Consider the following 27,294-nt stretch of genomic DNA (forward strand, 5'->3'; position numbering starts at 1 on the left):
AGCAAGATGCTGGATATTGACTTTTCATGTGTATTTTTACAGTTCTGACGCTATTATATCAAGCTGTTAAGATCTGTCAGGAAATGTTCCCAGCTCCCAGAGACATCTAGGGTGGAATAATGGGCGTCCAGCTTTGCCCAGAATTCCTGGGGCTGGGGCGATAATTGATCTCTAATAGCTCTCACGGTCACACACTTATGTTGCCATAAATAAAGCAGTCTCTATAACACTTTTTTTTAGAGCGTTGTCTCTGCTCTTCCTGTAAATTTGCCCGCTTTCCCTCAAGATCTAGCGCAAAGAATTATGGATTTTATCGACATCACTCAAAACCAAAAAACACCACTAATGGCCATTTAAGGACAGATCTTCTCTAACTGCATGAGGTTTTCACCCTGCCTTTTATGCTCAGTAATCACTTATTTGATTTTTTCACTAAGTATGCTTATAGGCTTTAGAGAGTGGCATCAATACTTTTACAAGTTGTTTAAAATGTCCTGCTGCGCTTTATACAAGTGTGATTCTCATGTTGCTTTTCTTGAAACATGCAGCATGTAAAACGTGAAAGGCTCTCTTCATGTTTATAAATGTAAATCTGACAATGAGTGGAGCCATCCTGGATGGCCAGCTCTCCAGATGAAGATATGAAAGGCGACCACGTAGGTGCCTGCTTCTCATGTGACCCTGTGGAACTAGGGCCCTAGTAATGGATGGAGACAGCAGGGTTCAGTGGACCCCACATTACACACTTGCTCAAAAATGATAATTTTAGCTGGACAACATTTAGGTCACTGTATGTTTTATTTATTTATTTATTTTTCAAAATAAGAGCAGGTCAGGTTAGCCCCTGCTGGTACATGTTGGCATATTTTTTTAACAAACTTTAGTGTGATTGTTCTGTTAGTGTGGTTCATTTAAATGTGTGAACTCTGCATTGGAACCCTAGATGCGCCACAAACAAGCAGACTGAGACCCACCGTTTCAGGTTTTCAGGTTTCCAAACGAACTCTAGTGTGATTTGACTGAAAGACATCTAAATAGATCTAAACGACTGGACCAAAGAGATCTAAACAAACCAAAAACAGGACATTATGTCGCAAGATGCGACTCTAAAAAGGACAGAATACTCAAGGATACCTGTTTTTTCTCGTCATAGGAGCTACTTTGCACATTATTATTCGGTACAGGCATCAGAACCGCCGCCCTCTTGCAGCAGATCCACGTTTGTGTGTGTGACGGAGGAATTGCTGTACCGGTTTTGACTCCTTTACACATTTTTTCAGCTCTTCGTGAGTTCTCAGCTGGTAAAATGCCATCACACGCATACAACAAGCATATTTAGCCCAGCACACAACATTGTTTTGGATGCTCTAAGTTACATCCCAAAATATACGTCATAAAAGCCTTTTTTGTGTGTGTGTGTGTGTGTGTGTGTGTGTATCTTAAGGTTCGGTGTTAAAAAACTAAATTTAAATGTAATTAAAAAAAAAATTGGTCTGGACCAAAAGAACCAAGAGAACCAAACTACAAGTGTGAACACACCAAATGTTTTAAAGTTCAGGTAATTTGCTCTAAAACAATGTAGTGCTGCAGGAATGAGTCCTAAAACCTGGAGCCGAGTTGTCGGAAGCTAACGAAGTCATACGACTGTGACGTAGTTCATTTATTGCCTAACTTTTTACTTCTGCCTATTGTATTTAGGCTTCAAAAATCGTAAAAGTTGTGTTGATTTGTGTAAATTGTCTTGATGAACAAAATGTGTAAGAATCACGAACTTTTGTAGGTCACAGAGCTTATTTTCTGCAATAATCCAAAAGCCAGTGGAAAATCTTATTGGCTTTTTGTCAAGGGATCCAGAGTTATTCAAATTTCCAGGTTGGCCTTCAAAATGACATCAACTCTGCAGCACTCTAATGTGTCCAGAACTGAGTATCTATGAGCAAAGATGCCAGTTTTGCATCAGCCGAGCAATTGCTGCTGAGATGAACAAGCATGGTAATGGATAGCTCTCTCCAGTTAATATAAACCTCCTTGTTTTTGACCCAACTTTATTCATGCGGTGGAAGATAGATAACAAAAAATCCGGAAATAATGTTGGGAAAGTTCAATGGTGCTCTAACCGACAGACACATTGCACATTGTGTTTCTTAAACTTTCGTAGCAAGTTTAAGACTAAGTGAGGTCAGTCTCTTGTTAGTCTTGGGAGTTTCAGGCGGTCTGAGGGGAGGCTCAGGTCAGACATAGGTTACAGAGAACGCCATGAGCTCCTGTCGCTGATCCAGCATCTACAGACTGTGCAGAGGAGGATGAGGAAGAGAAGATCAGCTTCAAAAGTCTCAGCCACCTGTCTTTAATTTTGTCTCTCAAAGCTTACCTACACTTCACAGCATTTTATCAGTCTAAACCTCTGGTGAAACAACTGCAGAGGTAGAGATATTCAGTTCATAGTAGAAGGAAATCTCGTGCAATGATAAAAAAAGTTTTTTCCATATAAGCACACTTATGGGCATTTTCCAAAAATATTGTATTCGAATATTTGAGCTCATAAAAATAAATTATATTCGATTATTCATTTAAATGAAGTTTAACAAGAGAGGCATTCTTTTTTATTCTTTAAGTTTCCGTCACCAATGATTTTGGCATACAGCTCATGAAAACCCAAAATTCCTATCTCAAAAATTTAGCATATTTCATCCGACCAATAAAATAAGTGTTTTTTTAATACAAAAAAGTCAACCTTCAAATAATTATGTTCAGTTATGCACTCAATACTTGGTCGGGAATCCTTTTGCAGAAATGACTGCTTCAATGCGGCGTGGCATGGAGGCAATCAGCCTGTGGCACTGCTGAGGTGTTATGGAGGCCCAGAATGCTTCGATAGCGGCCTTAAGCTCATCCAGAGTGTTGGGTCTTGTGTCTCTCAACTTTCTCTTCACAATATCCCACAGATTCTCTATGGGGTTCAGGTCAGGAGAGTTGGCAGGCCAATTGAGCACAGTAATACCATGGCCAGTAAACCATTTACCAGTGGTTTTGGCACTGTGAGCAGGTGCCAGGTCGTGCTGAAAAATGAAATCTTCATCTCCATAAAACTTTTCAGTAGATGGAAGCAAGACGTGCTCCAAAATCTCCTGATAGCTAGCTGCATTGACCCTGCCCTTGATAAAACACAGTGGACCAACACCAGCAGCTGACATGGCACCCCAGACCATCACTGACTGTGAGTACTTGACACTGGACTTGAGGCATTTTGGCATTTCCTTCTCCCCAGTCTTCCTCCAGACTCTGGCACCTTGATTTCCGAATGATATGCAAAATTTGCTTTCATCCGAAAAAAGTACTTTGGACCACTGAGCAACAGTCCAGTGCTGCTTCTCTGTAGCCCAGGTCAGGCGCTTCTGCCGTTGTTTCTGGTTCAAAAGTGGCTTGACCTGGGGAATGGGGCACCTGTAGCCCATTTCCGGCACACGCCTGTGCACGGTGGCTCTGGATGTTTCTACTCCAGACTCAGTCCACTGCTTCCGCAGGAAAATATTTCAGTTGGTGTGCAATGAATCTAAAATATATGAAAGTTTAATTTTTATCATTACATTATGGAAAATAATGAACTTTATCACAATATGCTAATTATTTGAGAAGGACCTGTATTAGGGGTGGGCGAATGAAATAATTTTTTAAAAAAGATTTTCAAGTCAGTAAACTAATTAAATAATGAGGGGAAAAAAGTAGACCAAGATTTCCCACCCCAATATACAGTATGCACTCGCGTCTGCATATGGTTATCATGGTTTGTTTCACATGCTCATGTTGAGAAAAACAAGAATATTGACATGCTTGTGTGAAAGTTGTCTCCTCAGTCTGATAGCTATAAGGCCGGCTGCAAAGCAAACATGCTCTGCCTACACAGATGTTGCAGGGACACAAAGGTTAAGGTGTGCTGAGCATTTCTCACAGCACTTTGTGTTTTCAGTCCTTAATCTGTCTCCCTCACTGAAACTTGAAGGAAGCATATGTCTCAAAATAATTTTGCTATCAGATAAGTTATCTTCTCGGCTTGCTCGGGGTACAGCTGGGCTTACCTGCAGTCATGAATGCAATGATGGACAGTTGACTTTCCTCACTGGTCAATAACTTTGGTGCGGTGTTTGGATTTCTTATGATTTCAGATTGTATTGGTGATATTATGAAAACTCAGTTTCACCTGACAATGTTTGCACACACATTTGTGTTCATTTGATCAAAAGATCATATGATCTAAGTAATTCCAAACTTTGCTGAGCCCAGAGACAGGCGATAACATCCTGGCATCAAATAGAATCTTGTTTACATGCTCCACAACGCCACCCAAGGCATTTAGTTATAATTCATTTGAATAGTATTTTAGTTTTTTGAATAATTATTATTGATCGAATATTCAAATAGTCGACTGTTCTGACTAGAACTAGTACACGAGAGAGTAAAGCCTGGTAATAACCCCAGTTTTCTTGTTTAAACAATGAGTAGCGTGCGTAGGCAAAGTGTTGTCTAAAGAGACATGTTTTCTGGAAAATGGGTAAGGTTTATAAAGGCTGAAGTGGGCAGGTAATGAAGAGGTCGATGGTTGCACATTTGCTGCAGCTATGGAGCGATGCAGACAAATTCAGGTCAGCTGTCGGACATGATTACTATTTAGAGTGGAAAAGGGATCCAGGATGCAGAGAATTTCTGCCCTCTGCTTACACACACTTGCATAGCTTTCTTCTCTCTCTCTCTCTCTCTCTCTCTCTCTCTCTCTCTCTCTCTCTCTCTCTCTCTCTCTCTCACTCTCTCTCTCTCTCTCTCTCTCTCTCTCTCTTTCTTTCTCTCTTTCTCTCTCTCTCTCGCTTTTACTCACTGTCACACCGACCCTTACTCACCCTGCCAAGTGTCTGGCCAACATTCCTCTCCCAATGCTTTCTTGTTACAGAGCGCAGCCAGGTTTCAGAAGTAAAAAAATCCATAGATTTTTCTCCATAGAGGAATTTTGTTGTTGTTGTTGTTGTTGTTGTTGTTGTTTTTTACAATATAAAGTACCTTTTTAAGACAGGTTTATACACTTTTTGGTTTTTAAATTGAGCAGAATCCACAAATCTGTGCAATTTCCACTTAAAAAAAAGTTTAATTGCAGAGTTGCCAGGGTAGAATAACTACCAGTAATGCTGAAGATCCATCAATGTTACCGTGGAAACAGGAATTGGAGAAAAAACTGCTCACAAATGGCCATCTTCTCCCATAAAGTGTTGCATATAATGTATTCAAGTGAGTTTACGCATTTATCTTTACAAGTTAAAGTATAATAAGGATAAGTTATTCATCTACATATTTGATCTACAGTAAACATCAAAAGTAGGGTGTTTTATAGTTAAAATCAGTGATAGTCAACTGATTTATATAAAAAAAAATGTAATTATAGAATTAATAATCCATAATGAGATTTATTTTATTGTTGACACTGGTAGAGGACAACAAATCAGGAAATAATTTTTTTTGCCCTTTTTATTGTACTTTTTATATAAAATACCGAGGTGGGCGAGTGCTGTATTTTGTTTACATCTGTATACAGGAATATGTGTCTGTGCATTAATGTAATGTGGTATTTCTATCATCTCTTTTATTGTTGCTTCTCTCCGTTTAATAAAGTCAGGATATGGCTGGGAGGGACACTCTTTAGGTCACTTTATTATTCTGGTGCAAGTAAGCACTGAGCTGTAACATCTGCTGATGTGAAAACAGTCTCTTATTGAAGAATAAAGTACCTCCGTTTCATTTACGGGACCAGTGACCTGAAAGAATGGGTCATAGTGTTCATGTGAATGGACAGATTTAGCTCATGCACTGTTCTCTTAACCAAAAGAATGACTTGAAAAAAACTGGCTGATTCTCATTAGTTTGATGTGGCAGAACAATTCTCCACTGGGTTATTTGAACACTGTTGTAAGTGCCGTCTCATGAGCAAATCAAATGATGGTGTATTGCATAAAAGCTCATCCCTTTTTTAACTAGCACCTCTCTGCGTTTTACACAAACGAAAGTTCATGAATTGATGTAAATTATTTGTTTGTATATTATATTATATTTTTATTTATAAATTATATAATCTATTTGACCCATATATCCACATGGGACTTTTGATGCTCTTTTATTCAAATTTTCGCAAATTTATAATGTGTACATTTTCTATTTAGGTTCCCAATTGAGTGTAATTCTCACATTGGCACATCAGATCACAATAGTACAATTATAGTCTTCTGTAGTTGGAAGTTGATGGTGCAGTTTAACCGTTCTGAGCTGTGTTTATTGTAACTGCGGCTTGTAACTTGACCTAGCTGAATTTTGGCGTCTTTGTTAGTTTAGCAAAAACATTTGGATTGCTGAACAAAGCTGCTTTGAAGTGTCAGGCAGTCTTTCTGCACTGACACAAACTGAAGGCGTGTGTTGACACGACCCCAAAGAGAAGTGATTATTTATTAAGGCTGTGCTTGGTGGAGAAAGGAAAAGAAGCCTTCTCAGCCTTATAAGGCCCAGCTCTTCTAAAACGTGCGGGATAAGAAAAGGCATGACTCATTCTTTCTCCTTTTGAACATGCCAAAGAAAATGTACCTTTATATTTTATATTGTTCTTAGCAGGTGGAGTATTTAATGCTTCTTTAGCCTGTTGTCTGTTTCTTTTATGTTGCTAATGAGCAGGTCCTCACTAAATCTGTGTGTTTTTCATATCCCCTGCCCCTTAATTTATTAAATATATTTTGGCCAATTTAATAGTGCTGTCAGTTACCAATAAGAGTAAATAGGCCTATCACTTACTGTACCCTTGAAGTGAGAACAATTATGTACCTCCATTTCAATTATACTAAAAAGTATCATCTGAGGTCTGTCCTGTAGCATTAAAGGTACAATTATTGAAAAGGTTCAAATCTGTTCTTCAAGGAACATTATTTGTAGCGTTGTGTACCTTTTTTTGTTCTGAGAGTGTATAGTACTCTCAGCTCCGTTTAACACATTTTGTCTTTATGGTGTCATCTCATTTGTCCTCTCTCTTTTTTTGGCTGCTTAGTGCATTCTTTCCCTCTCATTAATCCCAATCATGTTGTGTGATTGCCCTTCCCTTTTGTGTTTTTCCATACCACACAGTTAGGTCCTTAAAACAGTGTAGGGCTGAGTTGGTTTCAAATCTCCAAATATATGCCTCTGCTTCACGTAATGTGTGGAGATATGAGTGATGAGTGAATCAGTATCAAAATATAGTCTGTGGATGCTTTCTTTAGGAGGCCTGACAACTGAAACCAGTGACATCATTCTAAAAAAAAAAAAAGACTTTGAAAAAAAGACATGGAAAGTTCATTAAAAATTCAAAGAAATCCTAATGGACCATTTGCAGCAGTTGGTCTTGGTCAAGTGGCTTTTAACTTCTGTTATCCTACTGCTCTTTCACAAACTTTCCACAAACCTATTTCTGAGTTTTTTGTAGCTAGATTAAAGAAATAGAGTCTGACTCAGACTGAGGGCAAAAAAGTGCTTGATTGCCAGTGAGAGGAAATGTTGGTCAGGAGCAATTCTTTCCAACCATGCCTCATATAATGCACCTCTGCGCCATGATGTTAAATGGACTGTCAGGCAGCATAGATAAATCAGGAAACTCTTGAATAGTTAAATAAAGATCAGTACACCATTTGGGTTTTGGGCCTAGAGAGGGATATTGGTCTGAAATATGAAAGTTATGTGATCAAAAACCTATATTAAGCCTCTTTTCATTGGATGTGAAATACATCCTGACAGCACCAAGGCTTTTGCTCCTTTGCTTCCATCTTAATTTGTTCACTCCCCTCTCTCTCCTTTTTCTATTTACACTCATATTCTCTCTATCTCTCTCACCTCTATCTGCTAATCCCTTTTCAAGTGCAAACAAACCAATGTCGACCAGCATTGGCTTGACTGCTGCTGAGCTCACGTGCGTGTCACTGAGATATAGAGACGTCAGGTGAGAATCTGACGTAGGGTGTCACCAGGATCAGGACTCAAAGTTTACTTTCATATCCACTAGCGATGCTCATTTCGGTTAATTTTCCCGACCGACAACCGCCATGCATTATCCGAGTATTAACCGTTAACTGATAAGATTATAATATTGAATTAAATAAAAATAAAATTGACGAGTGTCTGTGACCCGTTAAAAATAAAAATAATTTCCACGGTTTATTTTAACGTGCAAACAGCAGCATACAGAACAGATCAACAACAGAACCTGGATTCACATCACAGGGACGACGGAGAAATAATAAAATTTATTTTTTTAACTTAAATAATTAGCAAATTAAGATGACAAAAAGAAAACAATTAATCCGTTTGAAGCTTTGAAAAACCGCCATTTTTTTCCATCAAATAAAAATAGAAGGCCTACCTCAATCCACACCTTGTCTAGTTTTTATTTAATAGAAGTAACATGTCTACATGATGTGTGGTTATAGTCTGGAGCGCAGTTACACCCTCTCCGATGGCACAGATGTCCCGGGTACACAGAGATAACGTCTCGCTAGAGTGGCCAGCTTCGGGAAGCACCTTTCATTTGCTTGTGGATATTTGCTTCGCAAGTGATATTGCATTGTACTTGAACTACTGATGTATTTTAATACCGCGTAGCATATTTTGCAAGTAACTTCGTCGCCCTTTCTGTCTAAATGGTCCCACACAGTCCTTCTTTTCGCTTGCTTCATTTTGCTTGCTCATGCAAATATGTCTGTAGGCACGTGTGTTAACAAATATAGGCTATATAATATTTTTTTTAACCATCCAGCAAACTCAAATTTTTTTTTTTAAAGAAACTAATACTTTTATTCCGCACAGACACATTCTATTGATCAAAAGTGACTACATTTATATAATGTAAAAAAAGTTTTCTATTTCAAATAAATGCTGTTCTTTTGAACTTTCTATTCATCAAAGAATCCTGGTTTCCACAAAATATTTAGCAGCACAACAGTTTGTTAATGATAAGAACTGTTTCTTGTGCACGCCACCAAATCAGCATATTAGAATGATCATGTGACTGAAGACTAGATTAATGGCTGCTGAAAATGTAGCTTTACCATCACAGAAATGTTACATTTTAAGATTCATTTTTAATTGCAATAATATTTCACAATATTACTGTTTGATAAAAAAAAATCAACCTTGCATAAGAGCATAAGAGACTTCTTTCTTATAAAAACCGGTAGTGTATGTACTGCGGCATTTCCTTAGTTATAAAATGGAGAGTTTACCTTTGAGGTTATGTTTCTCATTATCTCCTATTCCCTCATTAGCTCTCAGGCTCATTGTCAGGTGTTTAATCACAGCATCGTTTATTCATTAGATGTTGGGATTTCAGCAGATCAGTCCATTGAACTGTTATATTCTAATACAGCTTTCAGCTGTATGACCTCTAGCTGATATGTAGTCATGCTGTAAACTGTGAGAAGTTGTCCAAGACAACTATATGTGAAAACTTCTCTACTTAAGGACTATTCTTATTTGTAGATAAGAAAGTGGGCATAGTGGGAGTTTGGGGGTAGGACTTTCTGTTTGTCTGAAAGACGAGTGCGAGTGGAAAAATGACATCCTTAGGCCTAACCAATAAAATATTTTTGGGGGTTGAGGTCCTTGCAAAAATATAGACTGGAATAACAATTTCAGACTAAAGTCTGCTAAAAAATAGTTTTTATAATATATCGTTTTAATTAGGCTGGCGGATGCCTGTTTTGTTTCATGACCATTGGCTACTGCTAATTTTACAATTTTATCATTTTAGTGCCTTTCTTGACTCTTTTTGAACGTTTATGGATTAATGTACAATATTGCACATGGAATTTCCATGATGACATTTTAAGGACTTATTAAATATGTTCTCTGCAAAAAAAAAAAAGGCCTTCCTGAATTAATGAAACTTGTAACATGAACTCTGAACATTATCTCTGGTTTGGTCGGTGTACATAATTGTGATCAATGAACACTCCATGTCCTATTTGTAATAAAGAAAGTGGTTTTGTGAAACAGATATTTATGAGGCATAATACTTATTCTTTTCTCTTTTGCTAACATTCTGAAAGCACATGACACATGTGGAAGAACTTTTTCCAAAGCTTGAGGTTTCTGAGAGGTTCTCGGTTTTTATCCGCTGGGAAATAGGCTTTTCTTTTATTCCTTGTTTTTCCTCCAGTTGAGAGTTTGTACCTGATAGTGTTTTTTAGGAGCTGTCATGTTGAAATGGGTCTCCTTTCAGCATTCATCTCATCTGTGAAATGTTCTTTTAAATCGCTCTAGAAGTTACAGGGAGAATACATTGTGTTGTCAGTCACAACATCTTCACTAATGTGAAATAAAAATAAATTCAACTTGAAAATTTCTTTCTGAATTACTAATTGGTCCTTAAAGGTTTAGTTCACAGTAAAATGAAAATCATTTACTCATCTTTGTTTTTCCTTGTTTACCATAAGTAATGCACTCTATGTATGTGTGTTTATATGTGAATAAAAGTCTGAATTAACTCTGCCTATCATATAAAGCGATTGGATCCATTCACAAGACATGGATACACTGCTTGATAAACTTTTGGGATCTTTTAAGTTTTGTTATCTTGACATTCAGTGGAGGGACAGAAACCTCTCAAGTGTCATTAAAAAATATCTTAGTTTGTGTTCTGAAGATTAACCAAAGTCTCGTTGATTTGGAATGACGTGAGAGTGAGTAAATTATGGCAGAAACTTAATTTTTGCTTAAACTCTCCCTTTAAGGATCCCTCAGTTAATCTTAAAGTTGAAATTTGAGAATTAAACTGGAAAGTGCAGAATGTAGACAATGACATGCTCTCTACATGCAATGAAGTGGCCTTTTTTCTCATCAGGAGTTGAGTCGGCGTGGAAAATTGTGAAAGTCTCTGGACAGCTGGAGAACTAACACCTGCCCGCAATCGCTGCTTCTCACCCTCCAGCCTGTGGGAAAACCAGCAGCGCTCTTCCTTCAAACCCCTCTGCTTTAGGGTGCCTCATCGTCTGTTTTTGGTAAGGGGTGTGGTTGTGGTGACCGGCAGAAAGAACCTATGTGGTATGAGCTTGAGTGTTAGTCAGCATTGCTCTGCGTTCCCGGACCGGACGCTGATGTGTCTATCCTGGTTGACCGTGTCATCAGTATGCTGTTCTCCTGTGGCTGTCTATCATCTCTGTTGGATGGCCATACTACACTGTCACCAAAGTGGCGAGGCGCTGCGGGACAAGGAGCCAGGCTCGAGTTACTACCTTCGGGGCGTCAGTCTCTGTCAGGATCTTCTCTTCCACCCCCATCCAATTGTTTATTAAATATGGGAATACACAGTGTGCCCAAATTGCATTTGGACACTTAAGTCGCACTTAAAATGTCTAAAGAATGTCCAACGCTATCTCACGACCAATTCGTACAAATTCGTAGGAGTGATTAAAAGGTGGCTAATTCGTATGAATTCTCTAAACCCACGTGATGGGTATGTTTAGGGGCGGGGTCAGGAGTAGGTCATTCGCACAAATTCATACGAATTTGGCAACTTGTAAAATATGTAAGATTTAGCAAAAATCGTACGAATTCGTCCGAGTGAGGTCATATGAATTCGTACAAATTAGCCACCTCATAAAATTCATGCCATCATAGAGCTTTTCTCAAAACTAACTTTTTTGATTCACTATGCAGTGACTTTTAAGGAATGCACTGATATAAAAATTCATATTATAATATGTTACACAAATATAAAGAATGGATATTCATTTTGAGATTTGCTAAAGATTTAACAGTGTTTAACATTTAACAGTATTTAACTTTTAACTGTGTTATTAAATTATTATAGTTTTTTGAAGATTGGGCTTTAAGTGTTAGGTTAGGTGATGGCAATGGCAATCTAATGTGAAACTAGAGGACAATTAAATTTCCAATGTATCATTGGATTTGCACAACCAGAAAGTGCCCAAATACACTACCATTCAAAGGTTTTTGTCAGTAAGAAATATTTTTTTATAAACCACCGCTGCAAAAATGGGGGTTAGCTTGATTAGCTCAGTCATTTTTGCTGCGGTGGTTTTTAAGAATCGAGAATTAGAGAATCAAAACCCATGACTTTTGGGTTACAAGTCTGACTCTAACCAATAGGCCACAACTGCCCCTAATGATATCTATATTAAATACAGGCTGTTCTTTTGAACTTTTATTCATCAAAGAATCCTAAAAAAAGGTCAAATTCACAGTTTCCACAAAAATCTTAAACTATATAATATAAAACTGTTTTTAACATTGATAATAATAAGAAATGTTTTTTGAGCACTAAATCATCATATTAGAATGATTTCTGAAGGATCATGTGGCTGAAGACTGGAGTAGTAATGATGCTGAAAATATATAAAGAAAATGCTTATTTTAGATTGTAATTAAATGTCACAATATTACTGTTTTACTGTATTATTGGTCAAATAAATACAGATTTGGTGAGAATAAGAGACTTATTTCATAAAAAAGGAAATATAGATCCCTCATTTTTTTTTTAATGATTAAAATGTAACAAAAAAACATAAAAATAAAAATATTTTTTATGAAATGTTTTTTCTTGAATAGTGTTCTGGTGCAGTCTTAAAATAAATGCTATTCTTGGTTTCGATATTTTGCAATCCAGCGATGATGCAACGAGCTTCATACAGTGGCTTAAGTGTTCAAAAACTTTTTGGAGCCACTGTGTACAAGTACTGCAGAGCTTCAAATGAGAATGCAGCAATGTGCTAGTCATGTGTTAAAAATCTCTTGATATGAAATAGCCTCAAAACTATTCATGCAACTAATGCAGTTTATTGATAGATGGCATCTGATGGAGCTTTGTAAGAGCTACCTATTGACTTCATTTACAGTCCACTCACATAGTAAATGTGGAGATATATCAGCACTAGTTTTGACTTCATAAGCTCTGAAGGCTTTTTACATTTCTAATGTGCTCACCAGTGCTCAGAGGTGAAGAATGTTTGATCCGCAGACTTGAAATATTCTGCTCTGGACTTTACTATGAAAACTATATCTGTCTAGCTCATGCCTGCACGGTAGCAGAGTGCATTCTGAGTATTTCTCTAACATTGGGTCCTAACCAGGCATAACAATTATGCACACCAAGACTGCATTCAAAGCTATTAGCAGTGTGAAAGATATTTAGAATGATGGAAACACTACGACATTTTATTATTTTTGAAAGAAGTCTCTTATGCTCACTAAGGCTGCATTTTATTGATTAAAATACAGTAAAAAAAAAACAGTAATATTTTTAAATATTACAATTTTAAATAACCTTATCTAAACTAATACATTTTAAAATGTAATTTATTCCTTTGATGGCAAAGCTGAATTTCCAGCATCATTACTCCAGTCTTCAGAGTCACATGACCCTTCAAAAATCATTCCAATATGCTGATTTGATGCCCAACTAACATTTAACAATGTTGCTGCTTAATTTTTGTGGAAACTGATACATTCTTTGATTAATTAAAAGTTCAAAAGAACAGCATTTATTTGAATTGGAGATCTTTTGTAAATGTTTTTTACAAAGTTTTAATGTCACTTTTGATCAATTGAATGCATCTATGCTGAATAAAAGTATTAATTTATCACAACTTATTGTGACTGGATAGAGCCATGTAAGAGTTACAAAGCACTCTTTCCTCTGATGCCTTTTTCTTATTATGGTGTCTTGCATTCACTGTACTGTCACTCGCTTTTTGTTTGGTGCCTCTCTCCCATGTGTCTCCTCTCAGTTTGGGCTTTGGCTCTTTTCCCCTCTCTCTGCTTTAAAGTACCACGCGTGCCTTAAATGCACATTAAGTCACCAAATGCATAATGTTAATGTCTGCTTGGGTCAGTGGCTCTGTTCCCATGCTGTCTGGGATCCCTGTCAAAAGCTTCTGCTCACCATTTCGAAATTCTGAGTGCCCAAGGAGGTTGAGTGAAGAATGAGAGTGCAAAAGAGGGGGAATGGAATACAATGAAAAGATGAACAAGCAATATGATACATCTGCTGAAGAGAGTGAGGCCGGGGTCATCCGGGTCCCTTTACTTGTAAATGGAAAATATCATGCATTTTGTTATTTTGCACAAAATGGACACATATCTCTGTCTCCTCTCCTTTGACTTTACTTTGTTATTTTTGACCTCCAATCAGTAGAAAGTTATGCACCGTGGATGCAGTCATTTCTGTTAGTGCGGCAGCTGTTGCACTGAATCATTATTATCAATGCAGAGTGTTTTTTTCTCCTAGGCTTCTTTGTTGTAGCAGAGGCCCTTTGCTGATTAGCTGTTTTTTGTCGGTAAGGCATTCATGCTGTGTGACATCTTCATATGAGTGTGAGTAGTTCGCTTCATTGTTCCGTCAGATTGATGCGGTTTCAAAACAATACACTCTAATTAAGATTTAATTACTAACTTCTGGTTTCATCCTGCTGCTACAAAAATTTGGAGTACAATCTGTAATCTCTCTGTCTCTATTTTGGGGTGTATTCATGCTCCCAAAGAGAGCTTTGGAAAACATTTTGGAGGAAAAACTGGATTGTAGAATTAGGTCAGTATTGGTTTCTTTAGACTAATTGTTAGAAATGAATTATTAAGTGTGAGTTTTTATATTACCAAGTAGGAGGTGTTCTATTGTTCTGTCCTTTTGTATTTACACTACCATTAATTATTTTTTTTAAATTAAATTGGTTAAAGAATTAGCAATGATTCATTAAAATGATCAAAAAGTGACAGTAAAGACATTTCAAAATATTTCAAAGAAATGTGTAAATATGGTTTCCGCAAAAAATTAAGCAGCACAGGTGTTTTCAACATTAATAATAATAAGAAATGTTTCTTGAGCAGCAAATCATCATATTAGAAGGGTTTCTGAAGGATCATGTGACACTGAAGACTGGAGTAATGATGCTTAAAATTCAGCTGTGCCATCACATAAATAAATTACATTTTAAACTGTATATTAAAAATAGAACATTTTTATTTAAATTGTAGTAAATATTCAACAATATTACAGTTTTTTTTGTGTATTTGTATGTAAATGCAGCCTTTGTGCGCATAAAATACTTCTTTCAAAATCATAAATGTTTTGACCCCAAACTTTTGAATGGTAGTGTTTCTATCATTCATTCTATATAGTATGGCTGCCATTCTATACTGTATATCCATAGGATCTATAACATTTTTAAACAAGGCTTCAAACCAGTATTCAAAATTGTCTTCTAGTTTTGTTAAACGGTAATTCCGCATCATTCAAATTCTGCATCCTCTTTGGTACCTTAATTCAATTCAGGAAATTCATTTTATTTTAAAATACATTCTCGATTCAATTCTAAATAACAGACAACCCTGGTTCTTTTTTGTTTTTTTTTTTGGTCCAGGAGCGTTATTCGCTTACCTTAATGACACTTAAAATCAGAGGGAAATGCTAGGTTAATAAGAATGTCTAATAATAACTAACCCTAAAATCTATTCATTGATAAGCATGTTGTTTAAGGACCAACAAAGGATCCAGGTATGATTTGATGTTCTACTTAAATCATGGTAAAGCTTCCATATAAATATGCTTTTGGCTTGCTTTTTATTGTTGTTTTTTTGTTTGTTTTGTTTCTCATTTGGTTTTGTTGTACAGTACATTTATGTGTGTGATAGTTTAAAAAAGAAAACCTGACAATTTATATAACAGTCATCGTGATAATGAAATTGATTCAAGCCTGGTTTCTCTTTGATAATTGAATGCTGCATTCCCTTTCATTCCCAATCTCTCACTCTGAATATGAATTAACCATTTCTTGTCAATTTTATAACATTTCACTGAATTGTTACCTTCAGTTTTTAAAACATCCGTATTTACCCTCCTTTTGGGACGTGCTTCTCACTTTCCCCCTTGCGGCCCTGAAGGGTCATGTGCATCCTGGTCACCGTGTGAAGGAGTTAGTATCCACTGAGTGTGTAATCCTTCCTTTATTAATGTTTTGTTTTCACTGGGGTCAGGTTCTCTCTTGCAGCGGCAGCTTTTTAAAGTCATTACTCAAGCTGAGACAAACAAAGCTCACGGCAGGCCTCCATTTGGAAGCGTGTGCAGAGTGACAAGACCGAGCCTGACCACTAACAAGGGAGGGCACACACAAACTCCCAATTTACCTTCCTAAGAGAAACTTTTTGGTTTCAGGGATTCCTTAATGAGCTGTACTGTATATCGTTTCTTCATCCCTCAACTCTTAATTGGGCCAAATATAAGCAGACCAGCAAGTCGTGATTTATTGCTCTACCTGGCAAAAATAACAAGAAAATCTGTTTTCTTTTTGAGTATAGTATGTTGGGGGTGTTATTTCTAGGAATCTTTTTTAAACCTGACAACATCGTATAGCCCAGAGTCTTGACACTAAATTGAAAAGCACTGTCAGATGTGCCAGGACAGGGGTGCGACTTCTCAGCGTGACTGCTACAGTGTAATTAAACATGGATCGAATGCATGCCATTAAAGCACCGAGAGGAGAAAGATAATGAGGCTGCTGCATCCTCGTTCCTCCTGCTCCTGCCAGTAGAGCGAGTCTCAAATATGTGGGTGGATGTTGTCTTGCTCTCCAAACAGTGTGTGTTTGCATTTCATGCGGTGCTTTCTCCATAACAATCACTGCATGCTAATTACAACATTAAGCTGAGATAAAGACTGTTGCCTGACAATTAAAACATAATCTTCTAGGAACGTTCATCTCATTCATCATACAACATTAGCCATCCCATACCAACTAACCAGGGAGGTCCTATGCTGTAAGAAGACTCCCATCAGACATATAAGATGTTTGTATGGGCGTCCACGCTGACTGAGTGATGTGAAGGTGTGAAGGCTTTTGCTTTAACCCCCACCGGCCTGGAAATAGAAACGGCTGGCAAATTATAGAGAGCAGGATCATGTGTTTATCAGCCTATTAAATTGTCATTAAAAAGCCATCTCTTTGCTCTTCCACACTCTTCTTGGCATATTGAGTTCAGTCTGACTTGACAACCAGCTACGTCAAAGCCCACTTTGAAAGCAGACTATGTTATTGAGAGGCTCTGTTTGGGGACACTGAAGCGCAAGAGTGTTACCCTCTACGATAAACAACTTTAGTTTGTCTGTACTGAGCTTTGGCCATGGAAAGTCAACAGTGCCCATGAATATCTGGGGGAATCTCAGTTTACATTAGGAATTTTGCGTTTTTGTGTGTTTTCATACTGGATATAGTGGTAATTTCATGTCTTTTTTTTTTTTAAGTGCTTGTTTGCCACAAATTGTTCGTTTTGCTATCTTTGAGCTTTTAGTTTTACAAATCATCACATTAAAAATAAGATGAAAATTGGATAACATTTAGAGGTTTAAAGTGCTGGAAAAAGGGTGAAGCACGTGAAAGCCTTTGAAAAGTGCTTGAATTTCACTCTCATAAGGCTGTACGAACCTTGAGATGAATAATGTAAAAAAGAAAATAAGAAATTCTAATATTTCTGCCACAATGCCATGGTTACAGTTAGCATTACTACATTAAATCTATGATGAATGTTGGGGATTTGTGTGCTGAAACACCTTCTATATCTTTCGTTCATGGCACACCTGCTGGCAATGCGGCAAATTGAAACGCTTTCAAAAATTCAAACAGTAAAATTGTGAAATCTTATTACAATTTAAAATATCATTTTTCTATGTTAATATATTTTAAAATATAATTTATTCCTGTGATGACAAAGCTGAATTTTCAGAAGTCATTAGGTTATGATTACTCCAGTCTTCAGTGTCACATCTATCAGAATCATTCTAATATGATGATTTTGTGCTCAAGATATATTTTGTTGAATGTTGAAAACACTTGTGCTTCTTAAAGAAGTGTTGAAACCGAGATATATCTGTATCTGTTTTCAGGATTTTTTGATGATTAGAAAGTTCAAAAGAAACATTTATTTTAAATATAAATCTTTTTTACCATTATACATTTCTTTCTCAATTTAATGCATCCTTGCTGAATAAAAGTATCAATTTCTTTTTTTTTTAATCACAGTGAAAACATTTGAAAAATAGTGTACTACAGTAAATAACGAATTTTGATAATTTGGCATTTTGATTTGTAATTAAATAATCTTGAGGCCCCCTTCAGAGTGGACCCAGGCTCCCAGGTTGAGAACCACTGATTCAGAACGCATTCATTTATTTTATTTTTTATTAGTATTAAGTATTCATTTAGATTTGTGAACTGTTGGAGATTTCCATTGCTTATTGTATTTGTATGGCAGATAAGGGACAGCAAGGACATATAATTTCCTCTCAAATAAGTATATATTACTAAAAAGGGAAAACTGTTTCAGGTATGTTTCATGTAAGTTTCATATTCCAGAAATAAATCCTGGCATCCTGAATCTGGCTGACTGTTGTTTATGCATGTCATAAACTGTACTTATTTGTATTTTTGTAAAAGGCAATGACTGTCATTGTAATGTTCTCTTTTCACACGCAACAACAGCTTTTTTGAGTAACTGGCTGGGCAAGCAGGACCAGTAAACAGTGTGGGTTGACCCTGTAAATCTCACTCTCTGAATGTTTTTCCAATATTCTGAGGAAATATAGAAGTGTAATGCATTTACGAGGCTATATTGTGGACACAGATTATACTGCTTTAAATGTCATGCATGGGCATAGTCAGAGTTTTTATGAGGTGAGGTTGTGGTGGACATCCTGGAGACTCGTTCTCTGTTGTGAGAGAAAGAAAAAATGGAAGAAAAACAAAAGGGCCAGAAGGAGTGAGAAATAAATTCAAAGGAATAATAAAACTAATCGGAGAATAAAGGAGTGTATTGCTTTGGTCGTGGAGAACAAATTTGGTTAGGACATGCTAACAATGAGCTCAAGTATAAAAAATAAATATTTCTCCAGTCCAGCCTCATAATGACTCATCTTTTGACATAATTATCATTAAAGAGAGGGAGAGTGAGGCGAGCAATAGAGACATGAAATGATTATTTATTCATGTCGCTCCAAATTCATATGATGTAATTTTTCTATGGACTGAAGGAGAAATTTTGAGAACTTTTATCTGTTAAAGGGATGGACTAAAGGGGTGGACTAAATGTTTGTGTAAAAGAAGTTCTTTAGTACAGTTAAGTTTACAAGATTTTTTGTAACTCATAGAAGCAGGAAGATTGTTGTTGGTTAGTGTTGTTCTCCAATAATAGACTTTCAAAATTCTGTCATCAGAGCAATAAGGGAAAGTTAATTCCTTTCCTTGGGAATGATTCAGTATTAAACCTAAGCTATAAGTACAACTGTTCAATTATGGAATATGTGTATTTGAACAGCTCTCTCTTGAGTAAACACACTTTATAGGGAAGAGAGGCAGAGCGCGGTGTGTTGTCAAAGAATGCTAATAGAGTGTCTGTGTACTTTCATCACAAGCTCTTTAACAGCTTCCAGTGATGTGGCCCCTTTGAAGATGGCTTAAGAACTAAATTTGATAACACAGGAGACCTAAAATGCCTGAAGCTTAGGTATTTCTTATAACCACATACCAGTATTAGGCATTACAGCACCTCATTTTATTTTCCGGTTTGTATTTGTTATATAGTTTGTGGTTTACTGCTGGCTTAAAGACTCTAGTTTTCAACATTTCATGTGGTTTAGCTGTACCAAAGATAAGTTAAAAGGTTAACATGCTTATAAACTAATAAAGAGAGATTTTAAACATTAACCAAGAACAATTAAATCTGATCAGTGATCGCTTTTAACCACCATTAAAGATACGGCCTCAATTGTGCCGTCAAAACTTTACATCATTCTTTTTTTCTTTTTTGACCTCTTCAGTGATAGAACAATTCTTCCAATTAACTGTTTGTTTTTGTTGTTATTACTGTTCTTTCTTACAAAATACTCTTTCCAAATCAATCAGTAGAGCATGGCTTTAGCAGTGCCAAGTTCATGAATTCGATTCCCAAAGAATGCATGAATTGAAAAAATGTATAGCTTGAATGGAATGTAAGTTGCTGTGGATAAAAGTATCTCCCAAATGCATAAATGTAAATTTTATATAATATAATATACTTCACCCTGAAGCAGAAACAACCTTCTATCATTCCCCTTGTGTTATCTGAAGAAGAGCAACATGTATGTGGTTGTAGACTACTTGCATAGAGGCCGTTAGTTCAGTGTTGTTTATAGCTTACACAGTCAGCCCAAACATGCGGTAGCATAACCTAGGGTCTCATAGACTTTCTGTAATTCTATTGATCTAAATAAGTGCCTTCTTTCTCCCCCTAACCCACTTTTGTCTTTTTACTCACAGGTGGCTTTCAAATTGGACTCTTAAACATCTGATACAGGCCGGTAAAGCAAGATAAAGAAAGAAAGAGAGGATTGAACATCTGCTGAGCACATCAGCGGAAGGCTGTCACCAGGTGGGCTGTATGCTGTGGCTTTGGAGAGGAAGTCAGAGGACTTCTTCATGCCCACAGGCCTCGGCTGTTCACAGGGGGGATGATCTGGAGCACTGCACACAGGCCTATCATTAGGCCATTGGGGCCCACGCTAAGGAATGGATAGTTTTGCCGCTAAATGTTATAGTGCAACTTCCCTTTAACTATGGGGCACCGGTGAAGGATTGGTATGGCAATCCTTTTTTTCATTGGAATCAGCTCAATCAGCAGTTAAGGCTAAGCAAAGCACATTTTATTTGCTTTTTAGGATTGATGTACTTTGACATTTTTATATATATATCTTCATAGCATTTATTGTTTTTAGTTGGCTATCATTATATCACATAACAGACTTTAAGATTTATGAATAAACAAAGACCATGGCGGCTACCTATCGCATAGTCGTCAGTAGCATAAACTGTTACAACAGCGTTGTAATAGACCGTCGTGTCCAACACACTGTACACTACTGTAATGGACCCTGTGGTGCACTAAAACATGGACTGAACTGCACAGTGGCTCACCGCAGCACTTGTGCTGAAGTTCTTGATACCCCTATATCTAGAAACTGTTCTGACCAGCCCATCACTATTCTTGAGTCTAAAACATTGGAGAACGGCAACACCGGGTCTGCGGCCTTCTGTGACGACTACCACCAGGTCATCCCCAGAGTCAAGAAAGGATCTTCCATCCAAAGCTCAGCAAGCCTCAAGGATATTACAGGGGAAGCCATTAACCTGGCCAGCGGGAAAATCAAGGAATTTTCATTTGAAAAGATCAAGTACTCCGCCAGTCATGTGACTTTCAGAAAGGGCCGTAAGGTTCGGCCAGACTCCTTCAGCAGGAGATCCACTGATCTAGACATAATCTACGGCCAGTTCACAGGCAATGATGAGAACTGTCCTCCATTTGGCCTGTTTCAGAAATCTGTACTCGAAGAGCATAAGCTAAGTCGCAGCGCATCCCTGGAGCAGAACCTAAACAATGTAGCCACGCTCTACCTGAATAGCCTCACAGAGGAGAACCTAATTACCCGCATACTTGAGAAGACCAAGGCTGACAGTAGTGCATCAGGAGAAGACATTAAAGCCTGTCTGGACATTCTTCTCAAGTGCTCTGAAGATCTGAAGAAGTGCACGGACATCATCAAACAGTGCATCAAAAGAAAGTCAATGGGGGGGAGCAGCGATGACTCTGGGAATCCTGAAGCCATTTATAAAAATGTGATGGCTCGTCTTTCCAACTATTTGAAGAGGCTTCCTCTTGAGCTGGAACAGGGGCAAAGTGTGAGGCAGGAGCACAGTGAGCTTGCCGAACTAGTTAACAGTATACACGGGCTGCAACAAATTCCCTTCTCCCCTATCTTTGGCAATGAGCAACCTCCGCGATACGAGGACGTTGTTCAGTCTCCTCCCCCCACGAAGTCTCGGACTAAACCCTGCCAGCCTGAACCTCCAGATAGCTCTAGGGATCTTGCATGCAACGTGAAAGCCATTCAGACCCTCCCTGGTTTGTCAGCACGTACACCTTCATCAACTAATGGGTTCCAACATGGCAGTTTAACTTCAGCTTCCAGTAGCGGTTCAACACCTTTCAACTGCCACCACACGGTTTCAACCAGCCGACCAGACACATTCTCTTCCACAAACTCTCTTTTGTCTAGCAGTAGCGAAAGTCTCTGTAAGGATGCCATGGAGGCTCTGTATATCGAGGAGGAGGATTCAGATGTGGGAAGGATGCCTGACAGGGCAGTTAAAGGAGAAGGGAAGCACAGCTGTAGTCTTTCAGAGCCCAGACCTTACTCCAAAAGAACCACTGGCTACTCTGAGCTTAGTGGTGGTGTTTCAGATAAACTCCATGAGTTTAGCAGAAACGGAACTGTGTTCAAGCCTAAAAACGACTCAACTGTCAACCAGATGTACTTGCCAAAAAGCACAGATTCCAGACTGTTCTCAAGGTCAATCTCACACATTAATAAAGGGGGAGCTGATGACATTGATAAACTTTTGATGGACCTGGAGTGTCTTTCCCAGAACATGCAAAAGGAGCCTCCACTGCCCCCTAAACTTAAAAACTGTGCCCAGCAGACAGGTTCCCCCCAGCATTTAATTAGTAACTCAGTGGTTAAAGATCTACCCGTGGTGTGTTTGTCTAGACCCTCGGTGGCCAAGCCACCCGAGCCAGGGGTTGAGGCCACTGAAGAGGATGATGGTGCTCTGCTGCTCAGGATTCTTGAGAGCATTGAGAGCTTTGCTCAGGAGCTGGTGGAGAGTGGAGCTGGGAGAGGAACTCAGTCTAAGGAACGAGAGGTCATGCGTCTTCTCCAGGACACGCTGGCCAGCACTAAAGCAGAGGTGGCTCCACTCCCACTTCCTGTGCCTTCTTCTGAGACTGCACCTACACCTACACCAACACCCTCAAGTGTACCTGCTGCCATACAAACACCTGTTTCTACTGTGAGGGACACAGGCTCAACACTTCTCATTCAACAGACGCCCGAAGTCATCAGGGTGAGTTCAGCTAAACTAGATCTGTGTAAGGTTTTTGTAAGTTGACATACCTGTAGCTCTTGCCGAATCTGTGCAGTGTGCCATTTAAAAAAAATAACAGTGGCAAAATATAAAAAATTATAAGAAATAACAGTAATAACTTAAATTTTCATGTTTCGATTTTTATGTACCATTGATGTTGCCTGCTTGAGCAACAATGGGTGTTGGCAGCCGTTTGTGTGCATGAGTCTTTCCATTGTCCTTAGTTGCAAAGCTGAATTTCAACATCATTGAGTTACTTTGAGGATGAAGTCAAATGCAGAGCATAGGACTTTCAGTAAGCAGCTGCCAGGCAAACCAGAGACTCATACATAATTATAACAAATATAACTACTACAAACAGTCTGATACTCAAGGAGGCAAAACATAATATCATAATATAGAACCAATGACATGTACAGTATAGTTGTACAGGATAATTTTAGTAAATTCATTTATTTTGTCTTGTAGAAGATATAAAAATATCTTTCAGATTATCCAAGGAGTATTTATTATATAACCAGCGAGCAGAACTGTGTATAGCTTACAGACAGAATGGAGTTGGAAAATCCATTTTACCATTAGCTGAAGCACAAAATTATAGCCTTCATAAACAGTAACCATTAAATAAAATTTCCTCTCTGAAATACTGTGGCATGTGCATGAACTGGGAAAAGGTTTTCTTTAGGGGAAGTGAAATTTATCATCAATATAAGATAATGGCAAACATCACAGTGAAGGGGTTACCATACTTTTTATTTGTCACTGCTAACTGCTCTTTTGGTTTAATTTCAAATAGTTGCAATTTAGTCAGTTGATTATGTGTTTTATTATATTTTACTTGATGATTTTCATTTAAAACCATTGTAATTTCCCAGGTTGATCTTTGTTAAAAGTATCTAATAGCCTTAACATCTTACCCCTGAGAAATATAGCGGGTTGCATAAAAGCTTGTTGCAGTTAACTGCATGGGGTCAGTATCATGTGTCTTTTGGAGCTGGCTGTCATCTTTAGTCTTTTTTATCTGCTCATCCATCATGCTGGGGAGAAGAAGGCACAGTTTGTTATACTCTAGTTCAGGGTTCTTGGGTGAGACTCTGGCACGTACTGGACGTACTTGTTTATATGTACATGTCAATTGTCATCATAATTTTGAAATGTGTAAAAAGGTCTGAAAGCTGCATAGATGGGCACAACAACTCAATTCTCCCCAAAAAAAACCTAAGTCATCATCTAGTGCAAGTCTTGAGAAATGTGTTTTAGTGTTTCATGACCCATTTATTACTAACTCTCAGCTCTCTGAAGTGTTGTCAAGCTGTTTATGTCCTGTGTCAGTTGTCCACACATATTCATCCCTTGCTCTTTAGGTGTCCTGTGTTCTACCTCTCTCCCACTCTTTTTATCTTTTCTGTCACTGTTAAATCCTCTCTTGTTTATTTTCCTGGCTTTGTAAACCAATACCAGCTCAGGTTCTATCTCGGGCCTGCTATTTATGACGTTGCCATGACATGTGTCAAGAGTGGAACCCCCTTAATAATGGGGCTCCTCCTCCAATCCTATTTATGTACTTGCTCAGCGCATAACTAAGAACCCTTAAGGTTGGATGAGTCGCATACTTGTGCATGAACACACACGTACACACCCCTAAAAATGCCCTGATGGCTTATTATTTAGGTTTTGTAGACATGTCAGATATATTAGCACATTTATGCTTTCCCAAGACGCCAAATACTAGAGGTTTTATCTCGAACAAGGTTGAATTAGTTCACGTTTAAAGTATGCGAGTCATCCTTTGAACATTAGCTTCATTTTAGAGATATGAGTGTGCGATGTTTAGTTAGAAAGTTGTTTTCATAAAATGCACGTCCCCCAGTAACTGTCTCTCATTGGTCCACATGTTATTTTGGGATTGAGTTGTGATGCTGTAGCCATGCAGTTGGTGTGGAGGACACATCGTCCTTTTTCGAGAGCGCTGGTAGTTCATAGGAAGAGTAGGCAGCAGGGGTTTTGGCACAGACACTGTTAATGGTGTTGATTTGCCTAGGGTACTTCTCCTCCTCCTTGTCATCTACAGACAAAGGTGTCAGGAAGACTAAATCAGCTTTCTCCCCGCCTACTATTTCATTACGCTAAGAGACTGGCTGTCGCCAGAAGGAAAACGGACCCAGTGTTGCCGTGGGGGTCACGGCTAAGTTTGGGAATAGCTTTCTGCTAACCCGATCACCTCGCTGGCACCCGAGGGAGCAATAAAAATAAGAGCGCTATGCCAGGAGCCCTGCCCACTGCCCCATTTAAACACAAAGCTGCCAATCACGGAGATCAACAAGGCTGCGGAAACATTAGACCCATGCGTTCTCCCTCTGAGCAGTTGTGTCATACCTGTTTGCTGTTTACGATGGGAATCTAGGGTCTTGTTTTTAACACGGTGCACCTGCAGTGCTTTTCTCATTTCATCTAATTTAGTTCCTGCATGTGTCATCACAAACACAAAAGCACTGAATGGATCAAGATGTGGCCCATCTGTCAGCATCTCAGCATCTAGGGAACCAGCTCCAAATCTAACAGTTGCTGTTGTGCATTGCTACAGGACCTGAGTGTGGTGTTTTTGTTTGTGTGTCTTTTTCCGTCTCATGGCTCATTGCTAGACCAAACAACAGGTGAGGCTGAAAGTGGACGCTCAATGGTTTTGGGCCTCCTTGCCTCTGTCTCAGAGCTGACAGGGTAATCTGTGGCTCCGGATGCTGGGGCTAGTACTTCTCTCTTGAGATTGCTTATTTACTGCTTCCCTGTGTTTCTTGGTTTCACATGTGCGTCATGGTGAAACCTATGAACTAAATACTTCATGTAGGCGATTGTGAAGATAATTTAAATTAGTTTTCAATGGCTTATGAAATGAGTCACATTGCCACTAGCATTTATTTGCACAAACTTATGTTGTGTTTAGTGACCATAAGCCTTTGAATTATGCAAATCAGGAAACATTCTATGATTTTTTTTTAAAAGTATGATTTAATTATTGTTTTGTATCTATTTTTTATATATTATACTGATATTAAAATTAAAATGAATTTCTTCCTTTTAAACATTTTTCATACTATACATTATAAGGTTGTGCTTCCCACTTTTGTAGTTTGTAGCGTTTTAGTTCTATTAAGACAAAATAATGATCAGTATCAGGCATGGTTGTGTGACAATAACAATAAATGAACTGAAATATTCACGGTGCAGTGCTATTACAGCACAATTAGTGACTAGTTCAACCTAATCACATATGGTTTGTGCAGGGTTTTGCACTGAAATGCCATGTTAAAAAGTGGTGCAACTTTTTAGTGCATTCACCTCTCAGATTTGAGGCCTGCATGTAAAACCTTCCTTCTGTAAGCCTAGAGACAGCTCTCTCCATGTTGGACCGGAGACCTTGCCCTGTTGGTTTGACCGCGTGGTGCAGACAAGCCAATATGTCCTTCACTGCACCTGTCAGGAAGTGCTGTTAATCTCCATGGTGACAGGGAACACCCTGCTTGGCAATAAGAGTGTTACAGTCAATATAAATCAGAAGGATCTCTTCCAGGGGCTCAGGCCAACTAGTCATGCTTAGAGCCACAGACACACCACATTGGGTCACCACTGGCCAGGCCGCATTTGGGAGCGAGTCGACATGACACCTCTGTTATATGAAGTGAAGAGAAACTACGGAGTGCCCTCATGTTTTTTCCTGTTGTTTTGCATTTAGAATGTGTGTGAGAGTGAGAGTGTGCGAGTAAGGTTAATCCAGGCATTGCGGGAACATTGTTCTGATGCGTTTATTTATTTATTTATTTATATACTATTGTAGTATTTATAACTATTTGACATTAGCTTTGGTTTTTATATTTTCAGTTTTTTAAGGGAAGTTTTAGTAATTTTGTTCTTTTGTATAAATATATAAAAATAAAATTTATTTTATTTTATTTTTAGTGATTTTAGTGTTGTACTTTGTTAGTTTGTAAGTTTGTCATCTAACACACACATACACTCACACACAACCTCCTAAACAAGGTTAAGCTTACCATAGAGCGCAACACTTTGAGTGCCACAGCGAACCCCCCCCTTCTGAAAGTATGTTAATCGAGAGAATGAGCAAACCACTGGAATTACCTCCCCTGCATTGAACAACAGGAGACTCAGAGAAAAAAGGAACAGGTTGAAAAATTGAGTGAGAGCGCGAAAACGAATGGAAAACAGCAGTATGTTAATGATAATGACAGGATTTTTTCACACAGTTCACTTTGTACACCTGTAAACTAGG

General features: G+C 38.1%; 1 protein-coding gene across 2 annotated transcripts in view; it reads left to right on the forward strand.

Moving 5' to 3' along the window:
- ppp2r3a (protein phosphatase 2, regulatory subunit B'', alpha) overlaps positions 1–27,294 on the forward strand; it is a 79,884-nt gene that overhangs the window by 24,792 nt on the left and 27,798 nt on the right. The window contains exons 3-4 of one of the 2 annotated variants that reach the window (XM_077228066.1): positions 10,892–11,048; positions 20,349–22,988. In XM_077228066.1, the coding sequence (XP_077084181.1) occupies positions 20,859–22,988 (2,130 nt within the window). In that variant the 5' untranslated portion in view covers positions 10,892–11,048; positions 20,349–20,858. The remainder of the gene's footprint in view (positions 1–10,891; positions 11,049–20,348; positions 22,989–27,294) is intronic. The other variant, XM_077228075.1, reaches the window with a different exon arrangement.

The sequence above is a fragment of the Siphateles boraxobius genome, unplaced genomic scaffold (genome assembly GCF_051911475.1).
Source record: "Siphateles boraxobius isolate OS27281-9 unplaced genomic scaffold, OSU_SipBor_1 1, whole genome shotgun sequence".
NCBI classification, from domain to species: domain Eukaryota; kingdom Metazoa; phylum Chordata; class Actinopteri; order Cypriniformes; family Leuciscidae; genus Siphateles; species Siphateles boraxobius.